Below are 25755 nucleotides of genomic sequence, written 5' to 3' on the forward strand. Positions count from 1 at the left end.
CAGATGTCCCTATACAGGTCTTGTAAACATGTCTATACAAAGTGCCACACCGCGTCCCGTTCGCTGACCAGGATATCTCAGACTTCACAGACCGTATACAGTATGTAGTGCAACACAACTTCAACAAATGATTACAGTGGTGACAAAAGGCAAAACCCAAAAGGCAAGAAAAGGGTGAAATGACCGCTCCGGGCCTGGACACACGTGCACAGAGACGCTTCTCAAAGTGTATTTCATCTTATACATGTTTGTCTTGGGCAACATTTGAAATAAAACTCATTTTGGGGGAAGGAGATAATAAATATAGAATTTACACAACAGTTCAAACGCGCTCTTGTAACTCCTGATTTACAAATGAATACTTACATCTTCAAAATATTTTACATTTATAATGGTAAAGCATTATTGTAAGGCTAATAATTATAGTAGAAATGTTGATACAAGTAAAGAAATGTATTATAACATTAGATGCTTCACATTAATTATACGAATTACGTGATAAAACTATAACTTACTTAAAGGCCCAATACCTGAATTTTTTGCCCATCCATGATCTTCTAAAACAGTGGTTCCCAACCTTTTTTACTGCTGTAGTCAGTCCAAAACTATGGCCAACACAAATGCATCAACACATAATAATGGCCAATGAGCATTTATGTCAAAGAAATAAACTTGTATTGTTTTGCACTTGTCGTCCTTAGTCATATACAATGATTATGGCCTGACCCTCTTGCCCTGGGTTATAACAATAATAATAATAATAATAATAATAATGCATTAGCTTTACTTTACACAATTCATTCACTCCATACTTGGTGGTGGTAAGCTGCCCTGGGGTAGACTGACGGAAGCGAGGCAACCAGTCAGCGCCATCGGCCCCTCCGACCACCACCACACACTAGGCTTCCTGGTTTTACCAAACGGTCTCCCATCCAAGTACCGGCCAGGCCCTTCCCTGCTTAGCTTCCAAGGTCTGACGGGATTGGGCAGAGCTAAGGCAGTATGGCCACATGGGTTGCCAGGTCCTCGGTTAAACCGCGAAATTGGGTGGCGGGTGAGGTCTTTTTCTGTTTTTTTTCAATGTAAAATAGAATACTTTAAACTTATTTCTTAATGAAAATCACGATTTCTGATGATAGAGCCTCAAACCCAAAGCTCTTAAGAGCAGCTTTTCAGATGGAGAGGGAAAAAGGGCTGTTTTTTCATCATCATCGCAGGAGCACATAAACTAGTACAAAAACATTCCAGCCACGCCGTATGTTTGCATATTTTAGCTGTTTTTTTGGCTGCCGAGACCTGGCAACCCTGCCTCTGCCTGACCAGACTTTGAGCCTCCCTGCAATCCCAGGCGCCCGCGCTGTTGAGAACCACTGTTCAAAGAGCAGAAATGTGTAAAAATCAGTGTCGCATTTTTATTATTGTGAGCTCGGCTTGCCTTGTATTACAGCATTACACTCAGTAAAGTTTCTCTTCCAAGTTACTTCCTTAAAGTTGTGAAACTTCTTTATAAACTCTACCCGGTGAAAACTTGGTTAGAAAAGCATTTGGAAAGTGAGTAATGACTCTGAACTACAACTAAGAATAGAAAATGCACGCGCTCCCTCATTTATTGTCAGTAAACAAGAACAATTCAGATATAGCGCCTTTAAAGAGGTCTGAAACTGTGTGAACCAATTGCACATCAGGAAACGTTTATCCTCCCTACAGCCCACATGTGAGTCCACAAGGCCCACAAGGTACAAATTATTAATGCCTTTTATTCTAATGCCGTGAACGTAGCGCTTACCTTCACCTTGTGTTTGAAGAACTTGATTGAACACTTGTAGATACTATGTAATGTCAGAGAACTGGCCAACAGCTCATGTATATGTGAACAGATATGTAAATTGAAACACAGTGAATAAAATACGCTGTGATGAAACTCCCCGTGCATGTGCGTCCGTCCCCTCAGTGTTCCCGTTTCTGCTTGCGCCCGTGGTCCACCTCGTCGAGCCCCGTGGTGGAGCGGGACTGCTGCATTTCGCGGAGCTGCGAGTGGGTGCGCGGCTGCTGCTTCTTCAGTTTCTGCAGGTGGATGTCGATGGGGTCCAGGTCGGGCTCGGCGACGGGGACGGGAAGGTAGCCCTCGTCCCGCGGCAGGCACATGCACCAGCCCGCGCCCGCCAGGTCCAGCTCGCTGTAGTCGAACTCAGACTTCTTCTTCTTGAAGTCCACCATATCGGCCGACTGGCTCATGTCCACCAGCAGGTTCCAGAAGACGCAGCTCAGGATGATGCCCAGGAGCTGTCGGGAGAGAGAGTTTTGAAATGATTATTCTACTGTTAGATGTTTATTCTAGAGCTCCTTTCTTCAGGTTCATTGGATTTATGGATAAGCTCATGAGCCTGGTTAAGGTCAATTTGTCCGTTGCATTTGACCCACCAAAACTACAGCAACAATCGGTCAGAAGAGGCTGAGATGTTTTAGGCTAATGGGAGAATCCAGACAGTCTGACACCCAGCATAACAGAGTGGGAATGAAGCTCAGAAAATCTGATATGAAATTGATTAGGTCACAAAATTCACAATAAGCGCCAAAGCTCATTAGTCAGGGTTTATACACTAGCTGTTATGGTTCTGTCCATTTGTGTTCTGTTCCCCCTTGATTTTGTTTAGTGTTCTAGTCTGTTCTTGTCCTTAGTGTTTTATTTTGCATAGTCTGTTCTGTCCTTGTGGTTTTGCTTTGCTTCCCCTGTGTTGATTTCCTGCCCCGCCCTAAAGTGTTTCACCTGTTCCATGTTCCTTCTGTATTTAGATCCCTGTGTTTTCCCTTGTCCTTTCTGTCTCTGTTCAGGTTGGGTTAAATGCAGAGGACAAATTTCCCTACGGGGACAATAAAGTATACAAAAACAAAACAAAAACAAAGGTTAGTTCGGGTCCTGTTTGATGTTTTTGATTTGATACTTCTTTTCCTTGGAGTTGCATTTGGGTCCTATTTCTTCAAACATAACACTAGCAAGTCAAATCTAAAGGTGCGTTCACACCAAACGCGGCCATGCGTCAGGTTACATTTAAAAAAAATATATATATTAATATATTAATTCTGTAAGTTTTGCATAAACATTTTATCGAACAGAGGAAAGAGAATTGTGCCAAACAGGCAACTTTATCGCAAAAATACGTGGTCGATTTCAGCCGAAACAGCAACTAAATACTTTTTTGATCATAATTTTGATATTTTCGATGAACTTAGACAGTTAAAGTTATTGAGCAAGATCATCACTTTTGATTTAATGCCAGTTTGAATCCAATTTGATGCTTTTAAGGCTACAATCCAGTGTGCCGTATTTACATGCATGAGACCCATGTATGTTCATTAACATGCACTGTCCCGACCAAATAAATAAAAAATGTTTATTACATTTAGCACATTGAGTGCCATTTTTTTTATTACGAAACTAGACACTCTAATACACCGTATGTGTGGTTTTGGTAGCTTTGTGATGAACAGAAGTGACATAAATGACCATCAAAAACTTGTGAAAAGTCATGATCTGGACATTTCATATATATTATTTTTTTTATTTATTTATTTATTTATCAGGGACGATACAATCAACATAGTTACAATTAATATTTGCAGCTGATGCGATGCATGAAGAGCTTGTAGCTAGTGCTAGTTCGCAGCTCATGCATATATTATTGTGGCTTCCCATGGAAATATCGAAACAGTTGAGATTTTAACTTTTCTCTGAGTTTTTAAATGGTTACAATCAGTCGAAGGACGGCTGAGACAAAATCCTGTTCAAGTCTTCAATCCGAGAACCAGGCTGTTTAAATGCACACGCGATAAAAGCGATTGATCTGCGGCAACACGTTGTGTTTGAAAACAATGTTGTCCTTGAAAATGTACTTGAAACAGAGATATTTAAGCATTTGCCTCTTACCATAACATTAGTGTCTATCCAGAGAGGAGAGAGGAGGAGAGAGGAGTTAATCAGAAAAGGAGAGTGTTTCATAAAACACGCAATATCTCCAAATCTAGGACAAAATCAATGATTTTCATCAAAACTAGCCTCTGTTTAGCTTAGATTTCTCAGGAACTGAGGCACGTAAAATGAAACTGTTTTCCCCTATGGGGAAGTTTCGAGTCTCACCTTTCAAACGAGCCATAGCATGTGTCCTATAACAAGCTATAACATAGAATACGCTGTGGTGCTACAAATATCATGAACAAGTCTGGACCTGTGGAAATATATATTACATCACACAAGTCAAATCGCCAGGTGTTTAACGATTGTGTACTTTTATGTAAAAAATTATAATGATACCTCAAACATATAAGCAAGAAAAATATCTGCATCATGTACAGCAGGCGTCACACATTACAGCTTCCCAAGGGCAACATTTTTAACCAACTTTTACAATGGAGTCCAGCAGCTCATGTGTGAAGAAACAAGATTATTATTGTCCATTCATGTTTTTATAAATCAATGCTCTGCTTGCCCTTAAGCTTGACTTTAATAAATATAACCATGTGTGGACATAAACGGCATCTTTTATGACCAAAGGAACAAACTGCTTTTCATAAAAGTAAAGATGAAATAAGATACGTGTTTGGACAGTCTAGAGTTGGCCTCTTGGATTTTTATATTGAATTTCCTTTGTCATTTGCCAAGAACAATATAGTAGCAAAAACAATTCAAATACTGTATTGTATAACAGCTTAGATGCAGCCCCAGTCTGATGTGTTAATAGCATTTATCGAGACAACTATTGGGACCAAACACTTCCAGGCAGTGGCTGGTATCACAATAAATCTTCTTTAGAAAAGTAATGGCTGTAATTACTTTTCTCTCTATGGTCCACAGCGCTCTGAGCGGCAAACTAATTTAAGTGTCGAAAACAAAACATCCCAGCTCTAATTTAATCAATAAAGTGAAGTGCTTTGAACTTGGGTCACTTTAAAAAATGTATTTGGCTTATCTTGAGTTTATTTATTCAGGTAAATTACCATCTTAATTCAGATTACCTCATGATTTCAGGGATTTTCTCAAGTCCTCTAGACCAAAAAAGAACAACTGACTGTGTTCCAGTGACAGTGAGACATTATACAAATAAATCAAGTTATGAAACTAACAAAAGTGATTCCCTCAGTGTGACACGTTGCCTACTGTATCTGCGGTGGTTTCTCTGACCTGGGGGAGCCCGATGGCGCAGCACAGGGCGACGGTGATGCCGATGTTGTCGCTCATCCACAGGTTCACGGCGTGGATGCAGCCGCGGACATGGATCACCTCATGAAGAGTCTCACGCTGCGCCGGCACAAACAGGGAGAGATATGAGAGTGTTCTGGCAATCATCTTTGTCTATTACTTCTACAAGCATTCACTGCAAAAAGGATGGACAAAGCTGTAGAAGACAAACTATAAGGGGGAAAAAAGCATTATTTTATTGGATGTGGCCAATAATTCAATATCGAGTTGGATAATCGCCATGGGCCAGTGGGATAGAATTACTCCTGCCAAATGAATAGTCTCCATTTCATAATCTTTTAAATGAATATGGTCTGAAAATGGAAAATATTCAAGGTTGGAAACATAGATACATGTACCTATTACAGTTTTAGATCTGTACTAGTTTAGAGAGGGAGGAATCGAGTAAAAACCTAATTAGTGAAACAAATACTGCTCTCACCTGTTGGTCCAGTGTCCTGTATCCGCAGAGTGTGTTGATGACCTCCCCGACCTGTAAACGACACATTAAAAATGCATCAGTGAAGAATGTTTTCCCAGACACTCAAAGTCGCTAAACGGTTTAATTCATTCATTATTTATTCACTGATGTTAGTTGCTATCGGTTGCGGACGGTAAGTGAAGGGGCTATATGCACGCAAGTGTTATTTCCCTATCAGTTAGTAGCGATGTCTTACATAATAATAAAAAAAAATGCTCAAGATCACATGGCCGGCAGTGAGTTAGTGGTGGACAGTCACAGCATCATGTTATGAACATTGTGTCAGGAGCAAAGAATTCACTGGAGGACACTTCCTGCTCATCTCAGTGTTTTAGTTTTGAAGGTAACAGCTAACACTAAATAATAATTCAAACATAGAACCTGGTGTCTTAGCCACTAGTTGAAGCTTGGATAGAGGCCACCGACCGTCATGCTAAGCGAGAATTGCTCAGTGAGTTTGATTGATTAACTTTGAGAAAATCACTTTTTATTTATGATCAAAATACACTGTGTATTGATGAACATAATGGACATGAAATTGGTCATAATTGTTGCGTCTAAGTTATACCATGTAATGTGCAATCAGGGCTTCGTGATTTGAGAAATAAATTGTGATATCTGATAACTGTCTTGAATATTGCGAAATATTTAGGGCCGGGACTTTTTTCAATTGATTACAATTAATTAATTAATTACATAACTTACTTACAAGTTACATAATACTGCTTTAAACACAGGATATTTTTTGCATTAAATTGTGTCGGTCACAGTGATTTAAAACAATACTAAAGCATGACCAAAACAAGGCTATAATCGAACCAAATTAGGAAAATCCTGACTAAATTTGGAACTGTTTAATTTATTTATTAAGATGCCTTGTGTAGGTTATGGGAGCAAACAAATCTGTGCTCAATCAGATGGAAGATTTTATTGGCTCATAGCGATATTGCGCAGCCTTGTACAATGTTTATGCTCTAACCACTCAGCCAAATCTCAATGAAATGAGTCGAAAATAGGGAAAAGTCACCCCTCAGGCCCAGTACTAGCCCGCTGAATTTGAGTTTTGCAGACTGAAAATGCAACTGGGCGAATGCAAAAGTAGATTGTGTATGTGGCAGTTGGTTTGATTTGGTGGGCCACGCTGAAATATATCTTGAGTCGTCCCTCCTCCCCCCCCCCCCCCCCCCCCCACCCCTTGGGTCCACACTTGCCCCTAATCCGGTGGGTTGTGAAGCCAAGTGTGCTCCTGTGACTGCGTCTGTGACAGGTGTGGACCGATAACATAAGAAAACCAATTCAGCTCATCCAATCTGCGTCTACCATCGGAGAGAGGAGTGAGAGCAAGAGCACATATACCTAGGACTGGCATGTTTGTAAGCTTATGAGTATGTCTATAGTGTTTTCTTTACGGCGGGACTTTTGAGGGCTATTTTTTATTAATAGGATGTTTCTGCATGTTTAATTACCGAACTAAAGTTCAGTCAGAAGATTGTTATGTTTCTTATTTCTTTTCTTTCTACTTATTTCATGTCAGTGTCAGTCTATCTTTAAAGTGGGTTTCTTACATTTCTAACTAGAACTAGAACCTTCAACATCAGGATCAGGATACACTGCCAGGAAAACCCCGCTTTTCCCATCTCTGTCGGTCGTGTGCCATACTGTCATGGTCATATGATTCATTTTCTACTTCCTCCTCCTGCCCCAGCCATGAGTGCAGTGTAGATGGGGCCATGGATCTAGAGGGAGGTACCGAGGGACCGGAGTTTCATTTGGAGTGATAAATCCTCCCTGAGCCTTGATAACTTTGTAACACCATCCTCCGTTTAGAGGGCAGGGAGCCGCTCACACATTCACACAGAGAGTATAGACATCGGGGCTTTGCAGGAGGCTTTGACAATTAGAACTAAAGACCTTAGTGCAAATTGTGGAGATTTCATTGTGCAGAAGAAAACTCAGGGACTTCAGCAATTCTATGACTTTTCATGAACTGGAGAAAAATGGTACTGTTTTAGGGGATATTTTTTTTATGAAAATTAAACTTTTAAGAGCTTCTAAAACAATATTTGTGGCAGGGTACGCCCAGACGGGAGTTCTCTCTCTGCCCTACAAAGAGCAAGTCAGTTAGAACACTCCGACCTCTACCGCTATACTCTGCAAATGTGCTGTGCAATCATGTTTTTGTTTATTTTTATCTGAGCTTTATTTAACCATGTTACTCACCCCAGTGTAAGCCCCTGTCCCTCACCCTCTGGGTGTTATGCGCACCATGCAAGCACACACCCCTGCCTGCTTTGTCGCTCACATAATCTTTTGCTCAGCTTTCTGGCTGATTGGCCACAAAGGAGGAAGATGCAGACATTTAAGAGAGCTGAGGTGGAGCTGCCTTATCTCCTTCTTCTGCTGGCTCCTGGCCACGCAGCCACATTGCAGTGGGTGGGCTAATTGGCCGACATTCCATATAATAGTATAATTAATATAATTATCAAGATGGTTCCTGTGACATTTGTGAGTCTGTTCACTTCTGGTCTCAATTTTTATTGAAATAACCAGATGGCGGCGTGTAAACAAGCAGCAACTTCCCTCTCCCTTGGTACAGTGGTGTTTTTGCCTTTTTCTGCATTTGTAGTTTCTTTGTTCCTCATTGCTTTACTGGATACTTTTGTATATCTTTGCTCTCTTTTACTGCAGAAAGTCCGTACTGGCCATGAAGGACCAGGCTTTTAAAAGTAAACAAACAGCTAGCTTATGAGCTAAAGACATGTGAAACACTGAAGATGCACCAAGAGCCCCCCACACCTGCAGCACAGTGAAGGCGTCACAAGGTGCTACAGGAAACAAAAAAAGGGCAGACGGTATCTGGGCAAGACTCGCAGCCATGTATAAGCCGCACATGGCTGCACACTTCTATCCTTCCTGTTCTGACTAATGTTCGTTCATTGGAGAAAAAAACGGATTAACTGCTACGCTCTTCCCAGAAGACGGTGAAAGACTGTTATGGAGCGGAGGGAGCTGCACAGGAGGAAGAGGGAGGAGCTGACCAATACGGGACACCACGCTCTGAAACGGACAAATCCAGGAGGCTGGGCACTGTTTCAGAGGAGCCAGCCAGGTTTCTTCAGGGTGTTCCAGTTTTTCCAACCTCCAAAAACATGCTGCTCAAGTTGGCCCACGATGGTGGCTCGCTCAGTCGCAGCGGCTCAGGACTAACACCTGAACACTATTTCGTAGTACAACTAAAAAATGACAAAGATCAAGTGGCAAAAAATAAGTGTATCTCATATGTAGATACATGATGATGCAACATATGTATCTCATTTGGGAAGTGTGTAGGACCGTGACTATATTAGTGCATGACCCCATAAAGGTTCCAACCGTCTAATTGTTCTGTCATTTTTTGGGTTTTCTGTTCATCCTTCAATATCCAACCTATTACTCTACTACCTATTGCTCTCTTTGCATTACATTTCTATTTTCACACATAGAGCCAAGGTCAACTGCAGTCTGTTCATCACATTTCCCATTCACTGTCCTGTTGTGTCCCCGAAATCAATCTAATGCTATCCACCGCCACACAGTCTGCTACAATAGACCCCGACCTTGTGGTATTTGCTTGGTTTGGACGTATTGACAAGTGAAACTGACTTGGACATAGTGACTGTAACATTTACATAGAAAGGTACTTCTCGGAAACGGGCCGAGCACCAAGGACTGTTCCCTCGCATGCAGCGTGTTCTTCCTGATGCAGATTACAGTAAAGCCAATGTGCATGTTTTAGCAGAGTTCATAGAGAGGCCAGTGTGTTTTCGAGGGGGGTGGAGGGGGAGATAGACAGAGAGGGAGACAGACAAACACACACACACACACAGTACCTATATATAATCAACACTAGCATTTACAGAAAGAGATATGCAAAAGCAAAAACAAAACTCAATTTCAAATATAGGATGTAATGATTTACTGTGGGTAAACATCTAAGTCTATTGAGAGGATTTAGGTTGCAACAACAAGACAGAACAGAGGCACAACTCACTTTCTCGCGCACACAGCAGGTATAGGGAACCCCGCAGGCCAATGGACCGGTGCCATTACAGAAGTGGTACTGATTCACTCCCCAGTCTTTGTACTCGTCGCCTCCGCAACAGGAAAACTGGAACACAAAATACACACATGAGGACAGTACACGCTCGACCTGCTTTGATTAAATGATGTTATATATTTAGTCTCCTTGCACAAATGTCCCATAGTTTCTGTTTCACTTTTGACTGACAGAAAGAATGACACTCTAGACACCCACGGAGCGCTCTCACTTCACAGGAAGAACGTCCCGGGTTTGATCCGTGATTCTGCAGACACTCTCAGACTCTTTCCATTTTCGTCCAGCTGTCCAGACTGAGAATAGATGCTTGAGATAAAGGCTTGATTGTCCGGCGATCCCCAGGGCCCTGTAAAGTTGCTCCCTAAGGTGCAGTTATATTGGATCAAGACGTGTCTCAAAGTCTTACGCCTCTCCACACTCACACTTGCCGTTAGGGTGCTTACCCATCAGAGAGATGCCCACTCCTTAGCCCTGTATGCCCCAACCTCAGTCTAGTTATAACAACAGACTCCCTCGTGCTTTAGTTGAAGAATTAATAATTTCAGAATAATCCGAAAGACCAAAATCAAGGTTAATATTGATATTGTCTGACAAAGTCGTTTTAGCTCTGTCGTCTGCGCCGTCATTACCGTCTATGCCAATGTGAGCTGGCACCCACATAAAACCTGCTTCAACCCCTGGAGAGTGAATCCTGCACAATGAATGTTAGATTTCAACAATCAACAGTCTAGATTTTGAACTCCTGAATTGTAGCTAAGGCAGCAGATCAATCACGACATACCGGTGTGACTGAATAGCTAACATTACTTCCCTTCAACCATCAGTTCTGCAGTACAGACATTTTATCATCAATGCGAAAGCCCTCACTGATGCCTAGATCTGGAATATAGTGCATTCCAAAAGCTGTGAGAAGATGACCCCCCATTAAACGTAAATGTATAAAAAAATACAGAAAGTCATTGGTTTGTGCTACATTCGTGCTGTTAAAATCTTTGTTTTGTGCTGTATTCGTTTTTGAGACATCCATGATTCTTTTTTGCATGCAGTGTGTGTTGAGGAGGACGAGCTCTAAAGGTTTGTAGGTTTGTAATAGTTGAAGAACCGAACCAGCACAAACGGAAATCTTAACAGCACAAAACAGCACAGATGTAGCTCAAGCGGTTGACACAATTTTTTTACCCGTTTTGGAGCTTTAAAAAGAGGCAGGGTGACCTTAGAGCTGACCAATAAAATAATCACTCATATCTCAAAAGTGATACATGCTCAATGGGTTAATCCTCCAGCCAGGTGATTCTGACCATTAGCCTCCCCATCTGGAAAACGCTGCACTGTGGTCGCCATTTACTGCTCCTTGCGCGCTACCCCAGCAGCATCAACGGATAAGTCAAATGCAGAGGACACATTTTCCTATGGGGACTACAAAGTACAACTTAACCCTTCCTTGATACAAACATGAAGCTAACGATGAAATGAACAGAGCCCTGTATGCCCAAGTTACCACTATATGTCCCAGATTTAACAGGGGACAAACACACTTTTACCCAGAGCCCTCTCCACTGGCTTAGAGAGGTGCTGGACACACACCGCGTCATCAGCTGAACCCAGCGTCGGACTGTTGTTGTCTTTGAACAAACAGCAGATCAGACAAGGCTTATCACTAGAGCTCTCCGGAAGTGAAATGTGGAGAGACTTGAGCGAGAATAGCCAGGGGCTCCTTTGACGAGCTGTCAAGTTTATATTTGGAAATTTCATAATTAACTGATTATTGACAGCTAAAGGCTCCAAGAGAAAACATCCCTTATCTACAGTATAACAATGAAACATTATTCATAAATTAAATTTATATAGCTTAAATAGGAGTTTTACCCCATTTATCAGCAGGCAGAAAGTTCCATCTTCAGCAACTTTTTATTCTTAGCTCTAATCATATTAAGAAAAAAGTCAGGCTGCCATCCATAAGAAACACTACAGATTATTTGAACTATAGGTTATGCGAATGATTTGAAAAGGTAACATTTTTTGCAGACAAAGACAGAAACAAACTGTTGCAGAGAGTCTCTTTCTGCAAGACCTCTGCAAGCTCCAGTCACCACGCTGCGATAAAACACTGCTATAGACTTGGACCTCTCTGCTGAATGTGATAAAGAAAAAGTGTCAAAACTATAAATGGCGTAGTAGAAAAGACCCGATAAACTCCTGGCCCCGTGTATTCAATTCAATGACATCCAATAATGTGCTGCTGAGAAATGCCAAAGCAGAGACAGCTCACATTGATTTTCAGACAAAAGGTGAGTCTCTCCTGTTTCTAAAGGGACCACACGACAGAAAGTCCAGATTCTCTAAGAAACTTGACTCTTGAGCAAACTTAAATGGCCTTAATTAGACAAAAGAGCACATGAAACGGTGTGAAAACCTTGGCCTAAATTGCTACACTATGCAACTTGATTCATATTGTCTATAAAATAGACTATTTTTTGTATAAAGTAAACATAGACATTTAAAGGAAGAGTATGTACATTGGAACTTGCCTTAAGCTGCATATAAATGACTCAAATACTGGTATATGGCCAAGCAAGGCCTCATTTAAGAGTTCAAGAACTTCAGTTTTAACTAATGGAGCACTGCACTTGCACTAATTTGGACTTGGCGACAGGCGGAGGATTTTGGAAATGAAACAAAGTCCTTTAGACTAACTGCAAACTACGGCTGGGTACCGTTAAACAATACCAGTATAGTATGAATTACAAATATACCCTGTATACCAGTATGGTATCGTAAAAAAAAGTTAATGCAGAAGTAAGTAACTCATGGTGCTAGAGGCCATACGCGCCACTGCAGGTGTCGTAGCATGTTGCGTTTTTTTTTTACTCATTAATTGTCCGTGAGAGTAAATCCTACGCTGACAGGAAAGTCAAAGGGAGAGAGGGATATTGTACATCCAATTACACTATGGAGATAATTTTTTTCACTCAAACTTGACTGTAAACACTGCTAAAGTGGCGCTAGCCCGCAGTTTGCTTTGCCCATTAGCCTGGTAGCCTCTTCTTCGTGATTCCATTAGTGTGTATTGGTGACTCCGATCCGGTGCAGGAAAGCTGCAATTGTGGTTTTCTGGCCAGAGACACCAGGGGGAGATGAAAGACCCCCCAATCATCCCATTAACACTTGTATAATCCCCAGAGGGACTACGGAAAGAAATTCTTAAGGTAAACTAGTTACTTAGTACTGCTTTAAAGAATAGAAATAGAAACAGAAACCAGCCCTACTGCAAACTGTTTTAGTCATTGGATCTGGTAAGCTAAAGTGCATTGTTTTCTGACTGGATACCATTTTCTGATTGCAAATAAATAAAGATGAGATAAACAACTTTTGCATCCTGTAATATCTGTTTGTGAGTGTGAATACATCAGCATTACAATTCATCAATAACGTCAATATTTAATTTAATTTGATCATGTCATATCTGTAAACACAGATAGGACATGTTAACGAAGTATTGACAAAGAATCTTACCGTAAACCTCGGACCACGAAACCTCACAACATTTTTACTACGCTTACACTGCTCATTATTCCAATTGCTATGGCAGAACAAACCACATTTTGCAACCCTCTGTGACCCACCTTCTGCTGCACATAATCCAGGATGTTTTTGAAGTCGAGGTCGTCGTAGTAGTGTTTGATGCCCTCTCGTATACTGCTTTGAAACAAGGCAGACGTCTGAAACAGAGAGTTTGTGTTTGTCACTTTGGCTTCGGGGGGACGTGGGGGGAAGAAAAATTGCGAACGTCCCGTACCTTTTTCTCGAAGATCAGCGCCGTGGTGAGAGCGACCGCCTGGAGGAGGAGCAGCACGCAAAGAACACAGAGAAACTGCACAAAAGGCAAAATAAAACAACACACATTTCTTTAGTACAAGGAAAATGCTTAGAAAGAAAAGTCGCCTGTACATCCAAACATAAACCCATATTAATATGGTCTTATTTCCATATTAATCACCTTTTCTAAGATAAATACTTCAATAGTGCTGATCGGACAGGACATTATATACTGAAGAAGGACAAAACAAATCTTCTTTCAATACTCGTTTAAATGGGTACAGAGCCTTTAAGATTCAGATCACTGTACACATTTTGAACAGGGGCATTTTTCAATATTTGAGATGATTTAAAGGAGTAATGACTACTAAACCAATAACAACTCCACGCTGATACTGTGCTGCCTAAATAATTGCACTCTTCGCTTTCTTGCTGCTTACAAATTGCAACCATTCAAATTGCAATTTCGGGTGGGTGGTGATCCTTTGCAAAGTCATTTTTCATTAACAACAACATTGACATATCAACATTGTTTTATGGCTCAATGCAATTCAAACAATCTTTTCTGTGTTATTATTTCTGTTGCAAAGCCAAACCAGCTCGAGGGAATATCAGCCGTTTATTTTTTTGAGGCATTTAATCATTTGGCAACTCTTTCCAGCCAACTGTGGGGTAATGTATTTTGTGTTGAACTTTTTTTTTTTTCGTATTTTACATTGAATAAGAGCCAACCAACCCGAGCTGGACACATTTTTCTTGCACATTCTCTCTGCACCAGCATTAAAATAGTTTGGAAGAAGTTTCTCATTACCCTTGACTGACTCCTGTGAATAAGTTTGGGGATAATCCGCCAACACTGTTAGTCCTCCCTTGACTTCAATTATAGAAATGCCTTTTTTTTTTCCGGCAGAAGTGATTAAGACAACAGCTGTGCTTTTACATTTTCATCATTCAAACAGTTCGACATATGATGTGTGTCAAAATAACATACAAGGTTTAGAATTGACTGCTCCAACTCCAGAGCACTCTTTTGGTGTAAATAATACCTTCGAAATAGTCTTTAAATAAATGTTATTGCAGACATTCTAGTCCTGACTCCTGAAAGAATGCAGACACAGTAAATAATGAGAAATGTATTGACATTGAAACCTGTAGAGCAGGGGTGTCGAACCCATTTGGGTCGAGTGCTGAAATTCAGCCCCAATGGCGGGTCGCATATTGTAAAGGACTGTGGCCCCATAAATAACAACAGCTTACACTTATTGCGCTTTATCAGCCTGTGCCACACTTTTCTCAAAGTGCTGCATAAAGTCATTATTCATTCACTCCACACTCGATAGCAGTAAGTTACTATTGTAGCTACTGCCATCCTGGGGCAGACTGACCATTTACCACGTGGCTATAATATACTGTTTATATCCTGATCTCTTATTATGTCAGTGCCCTCTGCTGGAATTATTTCCTTTTTTTCCTCCTTCCTCATAACTCCGCACAGGAATGGGCTGGAGACATACTATTTTTTACATACTCTGGAATTTTAGAATACTAAATCATCTCACGGGCCGCGGGCTGTATGTTTGACACCCCTGCCATAGATACTGTAGTTAAGCACCAACAAATCGTTGCTTTAAATAGCCACTTAACTTAACAGCTACGTTTCTTTAATAATAATCCAATTACAAATGAAACAAAAGAAACTACTGTATTTTCCAGACTATAAGTCGCACTTCTTTTCATAGTTTGGCTGGGGGTGCCATCATATACTAATATGTTACAGTATAGCCCGTGCTTGTCTATAAGTTGCAGGTGTCCACATTGTTACAAAGAGCAGTTGATCACGCCATCAGCACTGGAAATACATGAAAACTACACAATTCTCCGTGCCCTGCCAAATATTCCAAGAGAGCGGTGGCCTACAGGTACATTAACTTTTATAGAAGTGTGTTAAGAACTTAAAAGTTTCTAAATTTCATTGGATTATTCTTAAAATACTTCTCCAGGGAGAGTGGCTGTGTTAAGAGTTCCCCTTCCCTAAGTGTGGAAGAGTTGGGTGAATCGTTTGAGGTTGACTTTTGATCAATTTGTCCCTCTATTATATTTCATCAGTGAGAGAATGTATCACTTTTATTATTCCCCTGAAGCTACAGGTGCGGGGGGCATCCGGCTGCCCCCACCCCAGTGTGCAGCAAACACTGTGGACAGAGACATCTGCAGCTCTCCATCAGGTCCTTTATTTTTGGATGTTATGATTGCACATCACCCCAATTTCAGCCTCTCTGCACTAGCTCCTGGTCCTTTTTAGAGTTGATTTTAAGATTTTATTGTTTGTTCTAAAGGCTTTGAATGGACCCCACAATATATCACAGACCTCATTTAAATTTTCAAACCAGCTGGTGGTTCTTCAGACGAACCGTGAAACTCCAGGGGACAGGGCCTTCTAATAAGCTGTGGAACGCTCTGTCCCTTCACGTTTGTACGGCCCCCTCAGTGGTGTTTCAAGTCTCATCTTAAAAACACTCCACTTTTGTTCTCTGGCTTCTAACGCCGCATTGTGTGGCCCTCTGTGTCCTTTCTAATTATTATTTTTTTTTATCCTTGCCTTTTTATTGTTTTATGGCAAGTTATGTAATTTTACCTGTTTTTTTTTTACCTGTTACATATATTTTACATTAATCCTTCTTACAGTGTACACATAATTTGGGGAAGGACATTGAAAACTGTCTTAGTCGTTAAAATGTGCTTCAGAAATAAAGCTGGACTGGATTTGAAGCTGTTATTGCGTCTGTCTTATGTCAGAGCTCTTTGATGTGTTTTTAGACCCATTGTTATCAACATGACACAATATTCAGTATGACCAAAAAAATCAATAAATCAGCCACAGTTGTACAAGCCGCAGAGCTCAAACCGTGTGAAAAAAGTAGCAGCTTATAGTCTGGAAATTACGGTGCCTTTTTTCCAATATATCAAACACAAGTGATGCTAAAACAATGCCAAATTTACGTCAAAAGCTATATCTTGTTTTGCCTCGCCTTGATTACAGCTCTGCTCAGGAAATGGCGTATATTAGTCTATATTATATTAGTCTGTGTACCTCACAGCTAACAAATTTTAAGATTAGTTATTGATCTTTTTATTAATCAACAAATCATAATAAATCAGTAGGCTGCAGAGCTGTTCCATACCCACAAACCCCCTCTGCTCCCCCCCTCACCATGTGCAGCAGCGTCTTGTTGTCCCGCAGCGATCCCACCATTCCCACCACAGACACGGTGAACATGACCAGCCCCAGCAGGATGAGCACCACAGCGGGGGCCAGGAACAAGCCCTCCAGCGTCCGATTCTTCTGCCTCTCCACCTCGGCGTACACCCCCACGCACAGCACACACAGGCCCACCAGCTGCAACACGAGCACACAGAACACAGGGCGGTCAGTACCTTTGAAATCAGGAGCGGAGAGAAGCACGTTAGCGAGCGCGAGATCAATTTTCTGTAACTTCTGATGAGCCTTTTACAAAGAATACCAGGCCCACGGCGACGCCAATACAAGTCACGAGGTTAGTGCAGCTGCAGCGAGTTTGGAAAGTTGCTTGAATGCGGTTCGGAGTTGTGATTTAGTTGTGTTTGGGGAAAATTGTTGAGTCGACACCCTCCAACACCGTGGAAACCAGCTGTTCAGTAAAACTGTATCATTTATCACTCAGTGCCTGCTCTTTATCATACAGATACTGCAGCGCAAATTGAACAAAAGGATTTCAAGTAGATTTTCAACCGTCTGATCATAGCCAGCACTGACAGTAATCATTAGAGAGGCACCGATCCAGCTTTTTTGCTTCCGATACCGCTACCGATAGTAGGTGGGTTGAGCATCTGCCAAAATCCGATATTAACCGATACCAAGAGACTTTTTTTTAAAGTAGTTGCTGTGATTGATAAAGTTGGTCATCTTTTCTGTATCGTAAGATCAATAAAGTCTCGGGAAACGTTGCTCTATGCATTAGCATGCTGCCGCTAGCTCTAGCATACTGTTGCTAGCTGTGGCACTTTGCGCGGCAATCAAACTTCACTTCGATTTAGTTGGTGAAAGTTGTGTTTTTAAAATGGCAAGAGCCAAAACTGGTATCGGTTCAGGCTCCGATATCCAATACCAGCATCGGATCGGTGCATCCCTAATATTCATCTGGTACTGTAATACACAGCTAGTACTCAAAAGGTTCTTTTTTATTCTTCATCTTTATTCTCTAACACTACACTTAACTTGTTCGAGAGCAGTTTTGAAGAAGAAAGATGGGTGGAACTAAAGAAATCATCGAAATGCCTTTATGCCAACGGCCTCCACATACAATTGAATGAAGAAGCCAGTCCCTATGTAAAAGTATGGCGAGGATTGACATGTCTGTTTTATGGCATTTATGTGATTTCTCTAAAGTCTCAGAGGCCACTTTTACACGCTAATTCTTAACTAAAGTCAAATATTGATTAATGATTTCTAACTAGGCTTTGACATCACCTAAATGTAGTCAATTGCTTGACAGCAACTCAACACATTTGGATCATCATAATCCGAGCTGTTTGAGGGCTAAATGCTAAAGGCTAAAGGCAATATGAAGGGGGGCCCCCAAAGCTTGTCTACAAAACAAATACATTGAAGTATAAAGATTTTGAAAGGAACTGTATTTGCTACATTATACTACTTTAAATCCATATTAAGCCCACGATCATTGCTAGATGTTTCTTTTCATGTAATTTTAGCCAAAAGATAAAAACTAATTCCTTTAAATAGAGTAAATACAGTATATTAAGGAGGCCACAATGTCCCAGATTTTGGGAAAAGCTGAAACACTGAAAAGTTTCCTAGGCTAGCTTGCTAACTGTCCACATACGTTAGGAAGGTACCAGATTCACCCTGTTGCTAAAAGAAAGCCTCTTGAGGGGAAACATAAAACAAGCAAGTAGATGATGGATTAAGAACATACAGAATGTCTGCAATGGAAAAATCCTGTGGGACTAGGGGCTTACACCAACAAAGCTAGTAAACATTGATACGAGATGGAGAGGACAAAAAAATAAAATAATATGACGATAACCAAAAAACCTGCTTGGTCGGGTTCATACGGCACTTGCTTTGTAGGTCCAGCATTTTGTCTTCTTAACTGTTTTTCAAACAACACAAGACGAGAAAAACAAGTTTCAGTTGGCTGTCAGCAGCTCTCAAAAAAGGTCAGCTGAATGTTTTGGGGTTAGGATTTGGATTTAAATTGGAGTTGGTGCAGTATGACCACATCATTACAAGTGAAGCCGTGTGGGTGTAAGAGCCAGGGGACGGGACGATAAATCATGCGCCTCACCAAGAATCACTATCTTTAATTAGTTTGACCCTCCATTCGGGCAAAATAAATCCTGAAATGCCACAGGTCTAATACCCCAAAAATGGGACCAAACTTGCGGTGTGAAATTCCAACTTTTAGCCACGAAAGTTAGCCAGGAGGAAGTCTCCCCTGCATCAGTGCTAGTGTTGTTCCAAGATATTTTTTTCCCAATCCAATCCGATATTTGGGTTCAAGCTGCCTATATCTATAGTCACAGACCATAACTTGGCCTGTTAATGAAGCTAAGCTTTTGCTTTCTCTGTGAAATTTTTGATCTTGCCGCCAGTACTTAAATTGGATAAGCCATAATGCAGTCAACAGCAGTGCTACCATTAATAGGTTCATAGCGAAAGACAGGTACTGCTACATAGAGAATGGATTTCACTCTGGGACAATTCTGGCCAAACCAATGACAAGTCGTGATTAAAATTGTTTTTACTGATTGTGATTATCTGCATACTTTTCCTAGCTGAGGTTCTGAGTGTATCTTGTGCAGCTGCAGGATTTTTACATGAGCGTACAGTGGGAGGAAAAAGTAAGTACACCCTTCGGAATTTCTTACATTTCTGCCTAAATTGGTCATAAAATGTGATCTGATCTTTATTTAAGAATGAGTAACCAGTGTTTGATTGAACTAATAACAATTACATATTTACACCGAATGGCTAAATGTGCTCCAAAAGCTAACTAGACAAATTTAGAGCCAGGTGTGAGCCAACCTGAAGTCCAATCACTGAGGTGTGGCTTAAAGCTGCCGTTGACACTGAAAAACATACACTAGTTAAGAATTGCCTCTAAAGAGCTCTCTGAAGACCTACATGAAGAATTGATGATTAGTATAAAGCTGGAAAAGGTTACAAAACCGTCTCATAAATCCACGGTTAGAAAAATTGTCTACAAATGGAGACAATTCATCACCACTTCCAAGGAGTGGCTGTCCTGTAAAGATGACTCCATGGGCACAGCGCAGAATACTTAATGAGGTAAAAAAGAACCATACAGTGTCAGCTAAAGACTTACAAGAATCGCTGGAAAGTTTGCGAAAGAGCACTTGGATACTCCAAGTAAATCTGTGGACTGATGAACCCAAAGTTAAATTGTTTTGGAAGAACATCCGTCTTTTTTGGAGAAAAAATGAAAAGCACACCAACATCAAAGCCCTATCTTCAATGTGAAGTATCGGCAGAGAAAATAATGGTGTGGGGCTGCTTTGTTGCCTCAGCGCCTGGACAGCGTGATATCATGAATGGAAAAATGATTTCAAAAGTTGATCGAGATTTTTTGCAGAAAAGCTTTAGACCATCTGTCCAACAGTTGAAGCTCAAAAGAGGAATGGTGCTGCAACAAGACAATGACCCAAAGCACAAAGGCAAATCCACTTCAGAATGGTTTCAAAAGAATAAAATACACGTTCTGGAATTGCCCAGTCAAAGTCCTGACTTAAACCCGATTGAGATGCTGTGGCATGACCTCAAGAAAACCATTCACACCAGACATCTCAGACATCGCTGAACTGCAACCGTTTGAGCAAGATTTATCCTGATCGTTGTGCACATTTAATCTGCAACTACAGGAAATGTCTGGTTGAAAGGAGGGTTAGCCAGCTATTGAATCTAAAGGTGTACTCATTTATTCCTCCCTGTCCTGTGAATATTTACACGTTAAAACCAATAAAAATATGACAACATGTAATTGTTTGGGTGGTATTTAAGCAGACACTCACTCATTCTTGTGATTTTAATAAAGATCAGACCACATTTTAAGAGCAATTTAGGCAAGAAATGTAAGAAATTCCAATGGGTGTACTTACTTTTTCCTCCCACTGTAGTTAAATAAAGTTAAGTGCAATCCTTTTTTAATGCATAGAGCTGAAATGGGATTACATTTGTGTTATTGATTGTCCAAAGAGCAACTAAGGTAATCTGCATTAAAGAGAAAGGCCTACAGTTCACCTCACCCACAGTTAATGCTCTCCATAAAGCACTATATATTTGGCTCCGGTCCCACCATCACTCAGCCTCCACCACAAATTATACTGGACTACACCTGCCATTATCTGCTCACATTTAGGTCAATGGATGACGAACTAAAAGGTTTTTGCTAGTCAACATTGTACTTACTATAAGACTAGTCACATAGAGGTCATCTTTACCCACCTCTATAATCTTAGTTAACCTAGACACAATTACATTATTATACTTCACAATTTCAACAAAGCCAAATATATCTTAATAAAATGTGCACACTTTTTTTGTTTTGGTTTGTTGTGAAATGGACATTGGGTCACCTACTGCGATAACAATACTTTGGCGACATATTGTTCAGTGCAGCCCTTCACAATTTAAAGGTTTGTAATAATTCTAATGTCTGGAAATAACCACAAGTAAATAAAATGCATCTACACTGTGGTTCATCAAGCGTATGCAGATATTTAGAAAGCCTTTAGCGAGCTACCTTCAGGGCTGGAGAGCAACTGGAAGCTCCTGAGCTACTGGTTGGAGATCCCTGGTGTAGCCTTTAGTTATTAGTTTAGAAATCAAGGAAAGATGATTTTTTTCCTTTTTTTTTTTTTGAAAAATGTCTTTAAAAGGCTTTAGAGTTCAGATATGTGCAGGTCATTCCTCCACTGTGTTTGGTTTGGCCCCAGGTGGAGTGGAAATGGTAATAGTGGCTGCTGGGCACACAGTAAAAAGCCCCATAAAAATGTACATTATGTTTTATGCTCTCCGGATAACTTTTACTCAGTGTCAGATAGATGAGTGTGATTGTGACATCATCCATATTTTCCTATTTTCATCTAGCTTTTGACATTGTAATATTGCAATATTTGACAAAGCATATCTATTTCTATTATATTAAGGTTTAAAGTAGAAGTGCCATCTTTTTTGTATTTCCTTAAAGTCACATCCTCTCTGTGCCTGGGACGGGTACAGTTTTGAAATATATTGCCTTATTTGCCAAAAGCATTGTTAAAACATTTAAGAGGAAATCCATGCAGCACTGACAAAAGGACAATTAGTCGACAAAGATAGCTTTAATTAAGTCTGTGTCTGTGGCTCCGGGCCATGGCTGTAACATGTAAAACTGGAAGACGAGCAGAGAGAAAGAAAGAGAATGAGAGAGAGGCAGGAAACCGGGAAACTGTTATTGAAGGGATAGCGGCTCTAATGTCCCTGTTTGCAGTCTCAGTAATGTGTTGTTTGGTGTGTTGCTGGTGGTCAGACAGAGTTGGACGGAGGGGAACATTTTCTGGAGATTAAAGGCATGTCCGCCCTGCTTGAAATTAGGTCTAAATGTACTATTTATCTGCTCTGGCTTTCTGTCAGTAAAGAAGCACAACTGTTTGTTTTAGGGTACTATTCTTGTTAGCCAATGTTAGTAATTATATTGTTCTGAAATGTACATATTTGTTGTAGATGTTTAGGAATATACTGTAATATGTTCAGTGTATTTAAATATAATTCAGAGATCCAATCAGCTCATACTAGTAGATTAATGGAAGTAAATTAGCCTATGGCTAAAATATGGTGTGATGTGTTCATTATGCCTCTACCAAAAAAAACATCCATCCATCCATTTTCTTCCACTTGTCCGTTGTCGGGTCATCACATTGCACCAGCCCCCTATGGCTCCTCCTGCAGGTGGTGGGTCTATGAAAGGACGGCCTCTTGAGTCTAACCGGGCCTGTTGTATCTCATAAGTGGCTTCTGAACCACTCTTTGCCTGATCCCTCAGCTAGGACCTGTTTGCCATGTGATACCCTACCAGGGGCACGAAGCCCCCGACAACAGAGCTCCGAGGATCATTCGGGCGCTCACACCCTTCCCCTCCCAAGTTCCAGGAGAGGTACACTAATAAAAAAATACATCTAGAAGATCTCGACATTTTCTAGATCAGAAAACTAGGTGCAGATACTCTCAACAGAAATGGAGCTTTTATGCTCTCACACACATGGGATTCACTTCTTCAGAAACCACCAGACGACGAAGGACGTAGTCGGTATTCTGGCGAGTCGAGCTGTTTTGCCGAAAAGCGCTGAATGTATCACTGTGCATGGGCCAAGCGCTAGTTTCTCATAGTAAAGGACTGGTAACTGCGTTACATGACTTAAAGGAATTGGCCACCGTTTTTACATACCGAGATATGTTCTTACCTCACTTTAGCCGAGTTAATATATCCCCGTCTGGTCTTTGACATGTGGGAGAGGCTGCGTATGTCTCCGTTTGCGTGACAGAGTGCACGGACAAAGACCAGACGGGGATATATTAACTCGGCTAAAGTGAGGTAAGAACATATCTCAGTATGTAAAAACGGTGACCTATTCCTTTAAGGCTCACCTTTATCCTAATTCTAACCCCACGGTATTTGATTATGAACATTTTTGTATGGAACATGCTGCTTGGAAAATGTCGCTATCGTTGTACGCATGCATAGTAACACCATTCAGTGCTTCTCGACAGGCGGCGACACTAAACCGGCATCACAAATCATGTGATTGACCTGCCACACCAGCTATGTCTGGGAACATCAGCTGATAAATGTCACGTCACGTCACAGCAGTCAGATGGCGCTTCTAATGAAGGTGGCCCTGGCATAGGTGACCTAGGCAGCCATCAGCTAGAGGGGCGCCGAATAGTGCTTTGATTTTTCAACCCTCCATGCCCTGCCATCTATAACACAGCCAACTTTGGAACGGAAAACTTGTTTTTTGGAAAAGATTTCACCCTTTCAAACGAGTGGAGGATTGTAATATACAGTGACTGGATCCTCCATATCCATCCGGTGTGTACTGTAAACGCAAACGAAAATGAATCTAAAAAACAGACCTCCAATAGTTTCAGCGAGAGTCAAAGGTTACTAAGCAACATGGAGGGCTTTGGAAGTATTTCCCAGACAGATTCAACACATAGGTTTAATTAATTGCTATCCGTAAGCCTGAAATGAAAGCCTGTTGTTTTGTTCATTGTTTTAGATGTCAGTCTCTGTGGTTGTTTTGGTCATTGGTCAAAGGTCACCTGGTGAGATCATTTGACAACAGGCCCACGAGTGCTGTGTGAAAGAAGGATTTTGTTTTTCCATTTTGTGTTTCACTGGCTGACACTCTAATATAACAATTTTGTTTTAATTATTTTTTTTTGCCTATTTGACAACAACAAAATCAGTATTACTTATTATTGTGGATAAAGTATAAGGTTTTATTGCTTCCTGTGTGACATGAGAATAATGGCAAAATTCAACATTCAACCTAATTTAGATCATTGAGTTGCTGTTTCTACTCTTTCGATCAACAGACTATAGCATAAAGCTGTTTGTGCATGTACCTTTATTGATTTAGTTAATAATTCTTTGGAACTGGTTTGACTTTATGAGTCATGCGTTCACACAGTTGCATTTTCACCTTATGTCATAAACAGATAACTGAAGAGCCGGTGATCCTCTGGGTTACTATTTGCCCTATAAGACATCGTAGGCTCATTTACAGTGAAGAAATAGCCTTACCAAACGCATTATGTGAAAATGGTTTACTGACCTACAAATGCGCCTGCATTTTCCGTCGGCCCACTGGAAACCCCACATCACTATGCCTTTAAGTGAATCCAACGCCCTGCGCCACCGCTGTTTGTCAAAGAGCGGCTTATTGTTATCTTTTAACAATAAATCCAGCTAATAAACACGCATTGTCCAGTTGTAACCACTGATTACCTTTAACCATTGAACCAAATATAATCTGAGCATTAATCTGCCCGCAATTAAGCGATTTCAATCACGTTAGCTCCCCATTCATTGCTAGCATCGCGACCACCTCCATCGTAGAGAAAATCACAACATCCCGGGTCTATTTATAACAGAGTCATTTACGCTACGATGGAAAAACGTTTAGCCTGATCAAAATGATTAACATAACGTGTGACTGATTCAAAATATAGAGGGGATTTCAGGTTAATAATAGGTATTCCCCGTCACCTCATGCGTAAAAAAAAAAAAAAAAAAAAAAAAAGCATCGAGAAAATGTGGGCTCGGGATTACGATTTTATAACACAATACCTCAACAGCTCCCACATTGTTGTAATAAGAACTCAAGTGTATTTGCCACAGCCCTAAAAGCAAGTAAAACATAGCATGTGTTGTTTTTATATTAACGATTGTGCATAGTTTGGCTGTCCCTCGCTTGACGCCAAAGGGCACCTGTTCTATCTGTTCACACACATCCTAAAGGTGACTATTTCAGCACGTCATGAATTGTGAATTTATCCAAAACCTACCGAAAACAGCATGGAGTACACGTTCAGGGTGAATTTGATGAAGTAGTAGAAACGATTGCTCTTTCTCATCTCCGAGTAGGGCGGCATGGTGCCGACGGGGCTAGCTAGCGTTCCTTCGTGCGCTCCCGGGGAAACTTCCAAGCTCGTGAAACGTGACTATAACCTGGAATTATATGTGAAACACGGGGTGAATGTATTGTAAACTCATCGTAGCTCTCGTTTCTCGCACCCTGATGTTGTTGTAGCGGAGACAAAAAACACTTCCGTGCGTCCGCCGGTGCACGCTTTGTTTTGACTACATCCTTAAAGGGACAGTGCGCCCTTTAGTACAGTCTATTACGCCGTCATGAACAATTAGCTACATAACTAAGCAATTGTTTTTATTCATATGATTATATTTGGGGTGAAGTGCAGAAGAAAGAAGACGAGCAGTTTTTAAACATTTAGTCCACTTTATATTGGCTGCCACTTCATATCTATCTATCTATCTATCTATCTAT

General features: G+C 40.9%; 1 protein-coding gene across 1 annotated transcript; it reads right to left on the minus strand.

Moving 5' to 3' along the window:
* Positions 1-1484: 1484 nt before the first annotated feature.
* On the minus strand, positions 1485-25545 carry LOC306972064 (tetraspanin-15). The gene is made up of 8 exons (XM_079568518.1): positions 25256-25545; positions 16838-17023; positions 13607-13681; positions 13434-13529; positions 9745-9861; positions 5676-5726; positions 5177-5293; positions 1485-2283 (listed from the first exon to the last, which is right to left on the minus strand). The coding sequence occupies exons 1-8, from the start codon at positions 25340-25342 to the stop codon at positions 1948-1950; spliced, it is 1065 nt and encodes a 354-aa protein (XP_079424644.1). The 5' UTR covers positions 25343-25545; the 3' UTR covers positions 1485-1947.
* Positions 25546-25755: the final 210 nt, after the last annotated feature.

The sequence above is a fragment of the Gobius niger genome, assembly GCF_951799975.1.
Source record: "Gobius niger genome assembly, chromosome: 1".
Taxonomy (NCBI): domain Eukaryota; kingdom Metazoa; phylum Chordata; class Actinopteri; order Gobiiformes; family Gobiidae; genus Gobius; species Gobius niger.